Source organism: Copadichromis virginalis, linkage group LG1 (assembly GCF_057382275.1).
Source record: "Copadichromis virginalis isolate Kocher_CV1m ecotype Utaka linkage group LG1, C_Virginalis_male_GT1.1, whole genome shotgun sequence".
NCBI classification, from domain to species: domain Eukaryota; kingdom Metazoa; phylum Chordata; class Actinopteri; order Cichliformes; family Cichlidae; genus Copadichromis; species Copadichromis virginalis.
The window spans coordinates 40,903,377-40,917,176 of NC_140618.1; the positions used below are offsets into that span (position 1 = coordinate 40,903,377).

Here is a 13,800-nt window from a genome sequence, read left to right on the forward strand (position 1 = left end):
AAAGGATGTCAGCCACTAGCCACTTTTTAGCCCACAACATGGGCTAAAAATTGGACAATAGAAAAAAATAAAAACGTTATCTGGTCTAATGTTTCAATTTCTACTGTGACATGGGCACACCATGCGGCCAATCGCATACAAAGACCGACTGGGATCATACCATTTTGTGAAAGACAGAAACAGTGCAGATGTTCAGAATACGGCAAGTGTAGATGTACAAGCCAGGTAGAGAAACGAGGGAGTGGATTTAAATGCAAGGTTGTCAGGAAACATTGAAGAAAAGAGTGAAAATGTAAAATCGGCAGCATCTGGCTGCATTTCAGTCATGCTGAAGACTGCAAAGCTGAGTGCAGAACTGATTCAATTAGGAGCTGGTTAAAGTGATACCTGTTTTTGTTTTCAGCTATTTTCCATTGTGGGGTTGACAAAAGGCTTTAACTTGTTCTGATGCATGTTCTCTCTAGCAGTAGTAAATGTCTTTTATGAAAACACTGAATAAAAAATGGCGCCCTTGTGGTACCCCGCAGGGTAGGGAGGCAATGTTAGAGAACCTGTCGGTTCTAACAGAGATGGTCCGATTAGACAAGTAGGAAGAAAACCAGTCTATGGCATTGCCAGATACACCAGCCAAAACCTTAAGCCTATTAAGTAGGATTTTGTGGTCAATAGTTTCCTCCATTAAAAAAAATCATTCTAGGCCATTATAGGAGTGGTTTCAGTGGAGTGCTGCCTCTGAAATCCAGAGTGAAAAGGGTCAAAAATCGCTAATCTTTATAGTAAAGATCTGAACTGATTTTCTAAAAAAAATTTCTAATAATTTGCTTATAAATGACAATTTTGAAATAGGCCGATAATCAGAGCTGGCATCAAAATTCAGTTTCTTCAATGTGGAGTTGCCTCAGCATGTTAAAAATAGGATGGAACATGACCTTGCCTCTGTGAACTCTTGAAGATAGATAGCAATGTGGGGTCGATGCTGGTGAGAGTCCCAGACAGGACAGGGAGGTAATATATCTAAGGAGCACGATGAAGATTTAATTTTACCTGTTACTTTAGTTAAGTCATTCGGTGTAACTGGAGTAAAAGAAGTGTGTCCTTATCTCCCAGAGAAGGCCAAGTTGTTGTCAACAAAGAAACCTACACACAGAAATCCACTGAAAATGGAAACATCAGCCAAAATATCAGCAGGGATTTAATAATATAACTTTATGAACTCTGTGAAAATGATTTCCACATCATTTATTGTATACATTACAGCATTCAGGGCCTTTATAGACACAGACTCTACAGAGAAAATAATAATAAACTGAATTAATTTCAGCCTTGGTTTTTATTAAATATATTTTATTAATAACTACATTTCATATATAATATCTGTATCTTTACCATACTTTTGACTAGGTATGGCACTGTGTTAGAGAGGCTGGGTTTAGGAGAATATGGTCCTTAATGATCATCTTGACCTTGATGTCCAGTTGAGAATGAACATGCACTTCTCAGCAGGTGAAAAGTTTGGCTGTTCGGGAGGGGCTCAGAGTAGAGCCGCTGATCCTCCACATCGAAAGGCGCCAGTTGAGGTGGTTTGGGCATCTGACAAGGATGCCCCCTGGGCGCCTCCTGAGCGAGGTTTTCCGGGCATGTCCCACCGGGGCAGACCCAGGACACGCTGGAGAGATTATATCTCTCGGCTGGCCTGGGAAAGCCTTGGTGTTCCCCCTGATAAACTGGAAGAGGTGGTTGGGGAGAGGGAGGTCTGGGCTTTTCTGCTTGGGCTGCTGCCCCCGCAACACGGGGAAGAAAATGGATGGATGGATGGATGCTCAAACACATGGCCCAGTTATATATTTGACCATCAAAATAAAAGCTGAAATATTTAAAAAGTTTTTCTCTGGGTTTACGTATAGAAAATCCACTATACTGTGATTTTCTCAATCTGCAGCTGAGCCGCTAACCACACTTTAGCACCACAATGGAGTTCATTTAGAAAGACTACTCTTCTACAAAGAAATGAACAGTACCCAATTTTTATTGTAGTTTTACCTTAATTGTAGTAAAATTTCATCCCCAAGCAAACAGCGATTTAGTAGTTGGTACCTGGTTAGTACTTGACTCATTGGCAAGTACTGTGGTAGTCAAGCAGTCTCTGTTATTTTCTCCAGTGGCATCATTAATCTTAGTTTTTGACATTTTTTTTCCCCAAAACACTGATATGAACGTTTTGGCTCTGATGAATTAATGTTTGTGCCTTTTTCAGACAGCGATTAGTCTTTAACATTTTAAACTTGAATCACATTACACAACATCAAGGATTTATAATTAATGATTCTGTTTATCATTAATCATCATTTCAATATTTCTGATCAGTTTTGTCCTCTATCAAATGAAAACAAATGTGTTTTTCTTTTAAAAACAGACTATTTAACATAACTCCAAACCTTTGAGCAGGCGTGAGTAATATATAGGTTTTAAATTGTTTGCCACATTTCCTTTCAGCTCATAACAGAACAAAAAACTGCAGCAGACTAAATCTGATTTCCATTGATCAGCATGATCCTCCTGTTCTATTTTGGAAATTCAGAAAAAATAGCCTCAAACAAACCTATGAGCAATGCTCTCATCGTATCATTTTCACAAGGAAAATACACTTTGAAATGATCGTTCTCCTCTCAGGAGGACTGAACTCAGGTTAAATTGGATTGTTTACTGTAGAGGTGATTAATCAGTTTAATCTTTAAAACGTCATGATCTCTGCAGAGGTAAACATTAAAATATCTGGAGAACATCAAATACTAAGACTGGACTCGGGGTGCTTATACAGCAGTAAGGAGAACTCATATAATTTACAGCTGATGGGACTCATGAGTGTGATCGCTTGGATGACTTCTAATTCTCAGCAAAGGACACAGATGTTAGTATCTCTAAGCAGGTCCTCATGCAGACATGGTAATTTCTACAGAAAAAGCTTTGTGATCAAGAATTATGATATTTATTCATTATCCATATTAGAGGAGTGTTTTTAAACGATAATATGGCTGCACCATACCTAGTTAATCCTTTTTACACAAGCTAACAGACTCATGTATTGTTCTCATAATGTATGTGTTATTTCTTTGAAAAATAAATCACAGAGCTAACACAGAGATACAGACAACCATTCACATCAACAGCCAAGTAGAGTAACCTCAAGGCGCTTTATATTGTCGACCCTAAAATAATACTGTGGTATGACTGAGACACAGCGGGACCACAGATTCGGTGTTAAAGCCATTTTATTTATTCTGGCTGCAGCTCTCGGCTGTCAGCCGCACATCACACCACAAAAACCAACACACAACAACCCACACAAAATAGTGTTCCCGTCTTTGTTTTGCTCTTTTTTTTTGTTTTTCACAACCCTCATATGGTCATGAGCTTCTCAAAATCAAGAGAAGCAAATCCACTAACCTTTAATCACGGAAGAGCTACGAACCACACTGTGAAGCATGGAGAAGGTGTGATGGTGTGGGGGTGCTTTGCTGGTGACACTTTTGGAGACTTATTCAAAATTGTAGGCACACTGAACCAGCAAGGCTACCACAGCATCCTTCAGTGTCAAGCCATTCCATCCAGTTTGCATTAGGTTTGGCCATCATTTATTTCTGATAAGTCTGGAGACTGTGCTGCCACTCCATGTTTTCAAGCTCACCATCTTTTTCCTTTTTCCTGAGGTAGTTCTGGCATAGCTTGGACTTGTGTTTTGGGTCTTCTTGCTGTAGGCGCACACCAGAGTGTCCTGCACGGTGCTGCAGAATGCTGTCGTAGCTGTTTTGGTTCAGGGTGCCTCTCACTCTGTACAAGTCACCGACCCTGGATCTAGCAAAACAGCCCCGGACCATCACACATCCTCCACATTTGACGGTTGATGGCACACACTGTGGAACCATCCTTTCACCTACTTGATGGCGTACAAAGATCCTACGTGATGAACTGAAGATTTCAAATTTTGATTGATGAGCCCATAATACCTTCTTCCAGTCTTCAGTAGTCCAATGGTGGTGTTTCATGCCAAGGCAAGCCTCTGTCTTATTCTGAAGTCTTAGCGATGGCTTTCTTGCTGCAACTTGTCCTGTCAAACCTGCAGCTTGAAGTCTTCTCTTTACAGTTGAAACTGAGACTTTCTTACTATGACCACTATTAAGCTGTGCTTGAAGCTGTTGTCCTTGTGAGCCGCCGATCACACAAGCTGTTAACTCTCAGAAACGTGTCCTCTGATTCAGTTGTGGCTTTGTTTCTGAGTGCCTTTTGATGGTGAAGGAAACTGTACTCACTGACACCTTGACTTTCTTTGAAATTTCTCTGTAGGAAAGATCTACATTTTTAGGTGTTATGATTGTCTGTTATCAAGAAATTCCATTGTTAATTGCCTTTTTCTCGCCATTTTTGTAGCAACACACTACTTTCTGCAGTACAATACTGTTCAATTGATGCTGACGAGGGTATGGTACCACAGTGTATTCCAACACTGCTTTTATACGGACAGAGGGGGTTGTAATTAATCCAGAAAAGTTGGAACACCTGTAGGAATTACTCACACCAGCTTTCAAAGCTTCATGAACCGCCATTGCTGCAGAAGAGCTTTAAATTGTTAACCCATGTTTTCTTCCCTGAAAAAGGCCTGTTTGTATAATTCTGAAATATACATTATGTTTCAGTTTTGGTTAACCTTACCTTTTTTTAACCTCTAGCAGTTCACCTACCTTGAATGTACTTGAATGACTTGAATTGCAATAAATAACTGGACAAATAGGGGTGTTCTTTCGATTGGTAGTGTCTATGTCGTTGTGTCCCTGGGCAAGACACTTTACCCTACTGCCTACTGGTGTTGGCCAGAGGGGCCGATGGCGCGATATGGCAGCCTCGCTTCTGTCAGTCTGCCCCAGGGCAGCTGTGGCTACACCTGTAGCTGCCTCCACCAGTGTATGAATGTGAGAGTGAATGAATAGTGGCATTGTAAAGCGCTTTGGGTGCCTTGAAAAGCGCTATATAAATCCAATCCATTATTATTATTATTATTATCATTATGTATATGTCTGTGCGTGTAACAAACCTTCATGGTGACATCTGCACACTGTAATGAAACACTACATTTTTTTGTAAGACAGGCAGAAAGGCTGGTGCAATAGTACATTCTCACAGTTTTCACAAAATCTGATTAAGTTGTATACGCAAGGTTTTTTTTTCTGTGCTTAGAAACTGCAATCTGTCCTCAGTGAGAGTGTCACACTGTTCTAAAATACTCCACAGTGTCTAGTTAGAGTCAGTAATTAAACAAGACATCTGCTAGAACGAGGAGCCAACTGAAAATGAAGCAAATTACTTTATTACTGCTGTTCAAAAAAATTGGATACGAGTGTAAAAGTTAATCCACTGCTCGGGTCAATTAAAACCAAGAGAAACGCCTAAGTTAAATTTTTTCCTTTCCCTGTGATTGGATCGGTAGCTGCCCAGTTTGCATGCCAAAGTGTCCTTGGGAAAGATATAGGACCCCAAGTTGGACAGAAAACTCCTTTAAAAAGTGCTCCTTTCAATGAGGCATGTTGTGAAGTGCTTTGAGTACCTAAGTGAAAAAGTGATATATAAGAACTAACTCGTGATAAAAAGAAATAAAGTGGACTAACTTAGTTGTAACATTTTATATTCTTTCTAGTTTAGTAGAAAGAACTTGAAGTCACTTTAAGTAGTCATGTATGATTTGATCAGTTTTTTACATCATTGTGGATGAACTTAGGGCCACTCTTCTTTACAGCTTTACTTAAGTTTATTTATGCTCAGCTCTCCTAAGGTCTGATGAGTGCAGTTCAGTTAGGCTTAGGTCTGCTCTTTGACTGGGCCTCCCTTTGAGAAGCAGTCTCAAAGGGAGTTCTGTAGCTCACATGTTGGAGCAGGTCATCAGGTAATCAGAAGGGTAGAGTTCAATCCTTGGCTCCTCCCATCTGCATGCCAAATATCCTTGGGGAAAATACTAATGTCAAGTTGATCTCTGATGCATCCAAAATGTGAATGTGTGTGAATGTTAGATGGAAAGCATTGAAAAAACTGCTTGTATGAATGGATGTGAATAGGTGAATGGGGCATGTTGTATAGAGAAGAAGAGTGCCATCTGGTGATGATCAATTAATCAAGTATGTTTAAAAACCAGCACCTGGCTGCTGCATACCCTCTTGATTCCTAAGGTAACAGTATGGGTGTACTTAGTTTAATATGTCATGTGTTACTGTTCATCTAGCTGGCAAACCTTTAGGACACGCTAAAGATCTGATTATTTTTATGATGTCCTGATTTGTATAATAACCTGCAATTTAAAGATGGTATGTTTTTTTCACACAACCGAGAACAGAAAAGAAGACTTACTCACTGTGATGCATCAAAATCATGATTGGAGTGCATCCTTATAAACACATGTCAAATACCAACAGTCTGGTGTGGGTCTGGATTCGGTATAATCTTACACATAGGATGTCAGACCCTCAGGCTACCCTCTTGCTCTTGCCACAGTTTTTTCTGTTTCTCTGTTTGGTCAGAGGCATTCATACCAGAGGCCTGTTCAAAGTCATTTGTAGAGCTCTAGCAGTCCTCATCCTGTTTCTTCTTGCACAATGGAGCAGATACCTTTATTGATGATGGCTTAACAACCATCTACAGACCTGTCTGGTTCTCCAAGAGTATGCCTGTCTCCTGGAATCTCCTCCGTGCTCCTGAGACTGTGCTGGCACCTTACAGTAATGCAAAACTCCAGTTAGCTTCAAGGCCTGTGATACACAGATTTTTTAAACCACTTACAGGTCTGCATTTCTCATTTTTGCCATGGAACAGGATGTCCTGCTGCGAACACAGCAGCAAACACCTGGTTACTGTTCAAGCATTTAGATTCTGACGGGCAACCAATCAGAAGAATGTTGCCTTAAAGGGGAGGAGTTAAAACAACGTTCTTTTCTTTCCAAGAATAAAAATAATGAGCAATTAACTTTATAGTTGATCAGCAATCACGAAGTTACAGCAATTCACAGACATAGATTGATTATAACTATATATTTGTTATTATATTATATAGTAGTAATAAAACAAATGAATCAGAATTTTGAACATATGTCAAATTAAGAACCATTTCAGAAATTGTTGATCAGCAGAAAGCTGGTATATGTTTGGTGAGAGTATTCACATCTCTCTGTTACTGTCCCTTTAAGCAGTCAGTGTAGACTGTGACTGGCCAGCTGAGTGAGTGAGTTTCAGCCTGTACTGCTGTAGTGTCGAGCCAGAGCAGCAGACAGCACAGGTGCTCAAGTAGAGCTCTCACCCTGATACACACACAAACACAGATTATTCACACACAATCGTGCACATTCTCTGAGTAGAGACAGCATGAGTACAGTGTCTGAGTCTCTAGATGGGAGCAGCAGGTCTCTGTCTGCAGCCAGGAGACACAAGAGTATCAGGAAAACCTCCAGGAGGATTTATTCTGCCTACCAGGACCACCAGGAGGGGTGAGTCTACTCTCTGTTCTTTCTTCACTCTTACTACTATCAGCACTTGTGGAACTCCTCGCTGCTCGGATCTCTCTGTCTATCTGTTTATAGCTGCTCTTTCACTGCAAAGATTTTTACATTCCTCTACAAATACATTTGTTTTGCTTGGCTCATTAATTAATATTACTAAAGAGTCTGACTCCTGGAAAGCAAACACAAAGAGGTACAGAGAGCATACAGATGAGTTTTTGTTTGATGTTTGAAATGTACTGCATGAATGATATATGGAAAAAATACCATCATTTGACGTCCCTTATTGATTGTAATGCATATTTGCATAATAGCTTTGTGACAGTGAATATTGTTTGTGTATAGAAATGCTTGCATCGAGCTGTTCTTCTGTAATGGGGATATATTCAGTCATGACTTTTGCATTCCATATTTCAGCTAAAATAATTTATGTTACTCATTTATTACCATAAGTGTTTACACACAGAACAATTAGATTCACTCCTTTTGGAGATACAGCAAACAGCTGTCTTCTTCAATGCTTTCTTATTAAAAGTGAACTACAAATTTACTACAACAATTAACAACATAGCAAATGCATTTGTATTAATGGGCTATCTAATGGTAGAAAACCACTGGAGATACACTATTTGTAAGCTGTAAGTACTGCATCTGACAATCATATTGGTCATAGTTTTTGTCAGATAGTTTTCTGCATATGAAATCTCTCCTTTGTGGAAAATCAATGTACTGCTTCTGAATTCACCATCGACAAGGGTGTTTTTTGTTTAGGAAAAAAATTCAATAAAATAAAAATTAATAAATAGAAATAACAGCAACTGAATAATTTACTTGCGACCTACTTCACAGTTTCAGTTTAATTCAATAATCACATTAAAATAAGTTTAGATATCTCAACATACAGAAAACATAAACATAAGTACAAGAATACCAGCGACAACCAAGACTTAGAGCTGCTAAATCTCATTCCCGGTGCTTCTAACTTGGCCTCATATGGCTCAAAGTAACCAAACATATGAAATGCCATGAGGCTGCTGCCTCATCAAGCTTTAATAAATGGCAGAAACAAAAAGAGATGGGAGCAATGGCTAAAAAAAAATTAATTCCAAGAACCTTTTTCAAAATATGAAATCAGCAATTTCTTGAATATCAGCAGTCCATCATAGAGGCAAGATTGTAACCCAATCAACTGAACTTAGAAATACCTACATGTGCAAAAGAATGATTCATAATTGAAAAACAGGATTGTGATCTGTCCATCGCTCAGTTCTCATGCACATCCATTAGTGGGTTGGTGTGTCTTTATGCATGTCATTATGTGTATTTGTCTCTGTCCGTGGCATGGCTTCTGACCTGGTCCCCTGGGGGTTGTGTCTGGGGTGGCTCGGGCCTCTTCTGTGTGGGCTGGAGAGGGGGGTGTTTACCTGGTGGTTCTTGGTTTTCTTGGGCCCAAAATTACCATTTGTGATTGTTCGGGGTTCATTAGTTCTTATTGAATTGGCAGCTTGCATATCTTGCATATTTTGAAAACCACCATCCGTGCTGAAAAGTACAGTTGTGGCTGGAAAATCTGAGTGTGACACAAGTATTGGGTTTTCTAAAATTTGCTGCTTCACATCTGCAATTCACCCTGACATGCTGCCAATCAACTTCCTGTCTGATAGCAACCCATTCTTGAAAAGTTAATGCGTGGAGTTTGTCAGAATTAGTGGGATTTTCTCTGTCTGCTTGCTTCTTGAGGATTGACCACAAGTTCTCAGTGGTCTGGGGAGTTTCCTAAACGACTTAGCTATAACTTGTTCAGCAGCTAGAATTAGTTTTGAAACAAGAATAGGACAACATTCCTCTCCCAAAAGTCCAGCACGTGGTCTCATAAGTTCCCAGGTGTTTAGGGAATGTCGTTAAAAAAATGCAAATACTACACAACTATAGATGTATCCCTGTCACAACTTTCCTTTATATGTTACATTTGCTCCATTTAAAAATGTTCTCACTTTATGACATTTTCAAATTATTTGCTTTTATTCACATTTTACACAGCCTCCCAACAATTTTTGTAACGGGGGTTGTATAAAGTGAGCCTGACTGGAAATATAGATTAATATGACACATCAAATGAAAAATATTATCTCAAAGTAGAGACATTGCAGCCATGTTTTTTTTTCCACACTGAAACCTCTTAGATCCATCCTTTGTAACAGAGTAACACAGAACCATATTTCCCTTTGCCCATGTGTCCTATTCTGTAGCTCCTCAGATGAAGAAGACAAAGTAGATGAGAGGGTGGACAGCAATGATCCAGAGGAGATGTTCCAAAACATTCAGTACCAGAAGGAGATCATCGCCAATATTCGGACTAGGCCCTGGCCAATGAGGCGCAAACTCAAAGTCCTAAAGTAACCATCTTTTTGATTGGGATCTCTGTGTAGACTGCTACTCTGTTGCTTTTCTTATTCTCTGTGTACTGTGACATATGGTATATATACCATATATATATAGGTTCCTAGATATATGCTCATACTGCAGACATATGAATAATTAAATATTCTTTTATCTGTCACTAACATACATACATATGTATGGTTTGAAGAGGACTGCATTACATTTAAAAGTGTTTCTGATATTACATACAAGAGTGGCATGCTTTTACAGAATGGCGAACAGAGATGGCCACCTTGCATTATCATACGCACACAAACAACACCACTTATTTCAGAAAAATTCAGCCAAAATTCAGAAGCAGTGTGCGAAAAACTAAGTGCACCCTTACAGCTTCCATAGGATAACTAGCACTGTTTAGTAAGTAAGATAAATTGGATCAGATTAAAACACAACATTTATGCTGCCTATCTGCACACTACACGGACATCTTCACATTTCTGGCCTCCTTCCTGGCTGAAGAATTGTAAAATATTATTTGTTCTGTAGTTAAATTGATATTTGCTAAATTGCAAAAATTATTTATTATTAGCACACAACGACCAGCTGTGGAGGAATTTTTCAAACCATTTCTTAACAAAAAGAAGCAATAAAACATCATTAAAACACCTCGCCACAAATAAAACTGTATTATTGGAAAACTGAGCATAAAATATAAAAACCTAAAATGCACCTTTCTATATGGAGATTTCTGTTATAAGCTGGGAGGAGGATAGACCCACACAGCCTTATTTACTTAAAATAATAAAAATAAATGTCACTGTTACTGATGTGCTGAGGTTTTGCAGGCGGTCCTAAGGCTCACACTCACAGTCTCTTAGTGTTTACTGGTTCCAGACACAGGGAGAGCTCTGCACAGAAACAATGATTATTCCAGGGTAAGATGAATAGGCAGACAGAACGAATTGAGGCCAAGCACGTCACCTGGCTGATCCAACAATCTAGAGGTAGAGCAGGTCATCTACTGATCAGAAGCTTGGTGGTTGGATCCCTGGCTGATCCAGTCTCCATTCCAAATATCCTTGGGCTAACTCCAAGCTCTCTCTGATGCACTGGAGTATGAATGTGTGTAATTGGTAGATAAAAAGCCCTTAATCCTAGAAGAAAACGCTTGTATGAATAGGTGAATGAGGCATATATAAAACGGCTTGAGTGCTCTGGGAGAGTGGAAAAGTGCTATATAAGAATCATTTCATTTAACTCTGGGTACTCTAGCTTTGCAGTATAATTGTTATTTGTAATTTTAAATTGGCCATTAACTTTTGGTAGATGAAGTGCTTGAAGTGTATAAAATCAGTCAATATCAATGGATGTATAATTCAAATCTGATTTCATCTTGATGCATTCTCAATCATCCAGGTAAGTAAATCTCCAAAGGTTGGTTCTGTTCATCTGGACGTAGCATTTTGTGGGAGAAACGTTTCATCACTCATCCAAGTGCCTTCTTCAGTCTCAGCTGACTGCAGGTTTCCCCGATCTTAGAAACAGTACATTTGCACGAAACGTTTCTCCCACTGAAAACGCTACGTCCAGATGAACAGAACCAACTTTTGGAGATCAAATCTGATTTGTTGTATAGCACTTTTTATTTGATTAGTAGGACTAGGAAAGCACTACACTTTATTGTCAAAAATATTCACTCATCTATCTTCACATGCATATGAACTTGAGTGACATCCTATTCTTAAGCCATAGGGTTTAATATGGTGTTGCCTTTATAGCTATAACAACTTGAACTCTTCTGGGAAGGCTTTCCACAAGGTTCAGGAGTGTGTTTGTGTGAATTCGGACCATTCTTTCAGAAGCATATTAGTGAGGTGAGACACAAGTGTTGGACCACAAGGCTTGGTTCACAGCAGGGTCCAGTCTCTGGACCTTACTTTGTGCACTGGTGTGCAGTCAATTTGGAACTGGAGGGGCCATCCTCAAGCTTTTCCCACAAAGTTGAGAGCATGAAATTGTCCAAAATGTCTTGGTATCCTAAAGCATTAAGAGTTACTTTCTGAAAAACAAGCTCACATCGTAATCCCTGCTCAACCAAACTTTACTCTTGGCATAATGCAGTCAAACAAGTACTGTTCTCCTTGCAAATGCCAAGTCCAAACTGATGGAGATGGAGAAGCATGATTCTTTACTCCAGAGAACACATCTCCACTGTTCTGGAGTCCAATGCATCCAATGCTTTGCACTTCACTTGGTGATGTAAGGCTTGGATGTAGTGGGCATGGAAACCCATTCCATGAGGCTGTCTGCAAACTATTCTTGAGCTAATCTGAAGGCCATGAAGTTTGGATGTCTGTAGCATTAGACTCTGCAGAAACCTGGCAACCTCTGTGCACTATGCATCTCAGCATCTCTTGACCACACTCTGTAATTTATATACCCCACCACTTTGTGGCTGAGTTGCTATCGTTCCCAATCATTCCCACTTTGTTTTAATACCCAGCAAGGACATTTCACAAGTGGACTTGTTGCACAGGTGGCATCCTATCATAGTACCACATTGGAATTCAGTGAGCTCATGAGAATGAATCATTCTTTCACAGAAGCATTAGTAGCAGCCTAGGTGCTTGATTTTAAACAGCTGTAGCCATGGAAGATGCCGAGATCAGATGAGATCGGGCGCGCTCAGGATGGTATGGCCGTAAGATAGTTCAATGCATCCATAGCAAACATTTTCACTGCTATGCAGATGACACCCAACTCTATCTGTCCATGAAGCCAGATAACACACACCAATTAGTTAAACTGCAGGAATGTCTTAAAGACATAAAGACCCGGATGGCCGCTAACTTTCTGCTTCTTAATTCAGATAAAACTGAGGTCAGTGTATTCGGCCCTGAAAATCTGGTATATGGACCAGGTGACCATAAATCCTCCCTTAGTCATGCTGCAATAGGCGTAGGCTGCCGGGGATTCCCATGATGCATTGAGTATTTCCTTTTCAGTCACCTTTCTCACTCACTACCCACATAGCAAGCAGGTCTGGCCCGGATCTGGTATCAAGTCGGCACTGCTGGTTTACTTCTGGCATGATAAGACGTATGTCATCCAGATATGGGCCAGGTCTAGTAATGACGCCACTGTTTATGTGATGGCATGCCACATCTGGCCCGATTGTGGTTTGATTTATGTGGCCCAGGCTCATAGAAAATAGGTCTTCCCTGGATCTGGCATCAAACTGGCACTTCTGACTGATTAGTGTCATGGCAGGGTGTATGCCAAGTAAATGTGGGCCAGGTCTGGTAATGATGGCACTATTTATGTTCCTATTTTTCTGTTTCAGTCAGAAGACCCAAATGCCATGTTGCAATATGATATTGCTATGGTAGCCAACGTTTCAAATGCAGATTTGACAGGTTTGTGAGTGTACACTTTATCCAAAACCTAGTGAGGTTTTACTCATCTTTGCCAGTGGCTGGCTGTAACTCAGGAGGTAGAGCAGGTTGCCGACTGATCGGTTAGTGGTTCGATCCCCGGCTTCTCCAATCTGCGAGTCTGTGTATGAAAATAGTTAGGAAGCACTCAGTCTAGAGAAAGTGTGCGATTGGGTGAATGTGGCATGTTGTATAGAGCACTTTGAGTAATCCGGGAGAGTAGAAAAGTGCTATATAAGAATCAGTGCATTCACTGTCTGAAGAGAGTTTCGTCATGTTACTTTTGCACTATTATGTTCCGGCACATGTTGTTATTACATGGCTTGATTACGTTACACATTAGGCTGACATCTGGCCAGCAGTGTGTCTGCAACTGGCCCGTGGCTGCACACAACTTACACATGGCCCACATACCACAAAGAATGACGGCCCTTTGGTGGCCCAGATCAGGT

At 40.1% G+C, this 13,800-nt stretch overlaps 1 protein-coding gene across 1 annotated transcript in view; it reads left to right on the forward strand.

The window, feature by feature from the left end:
* Positions 1–7,398: 7,398 nt before the first annotated feature.
* tmc3 (transmembrane channel like 3) overlaps positions 7,399–13,800 on the forward strand; it is a 43,061-nt gene continuing 36,659 nt past the window's right edge. The window contains exons 1-2 of the mRNA XM_085461999.1: positions 7,399–7,520; positions 9,782–9,928. Coding sequence (XP_085318125.1) covers positions 7,399–7,520; positions 9,782–9,928 — 269 coding nt within the window. The remainder of the gene's footprint in view (positions 7,521–9,781; positions 9,929–13,800) is intronic.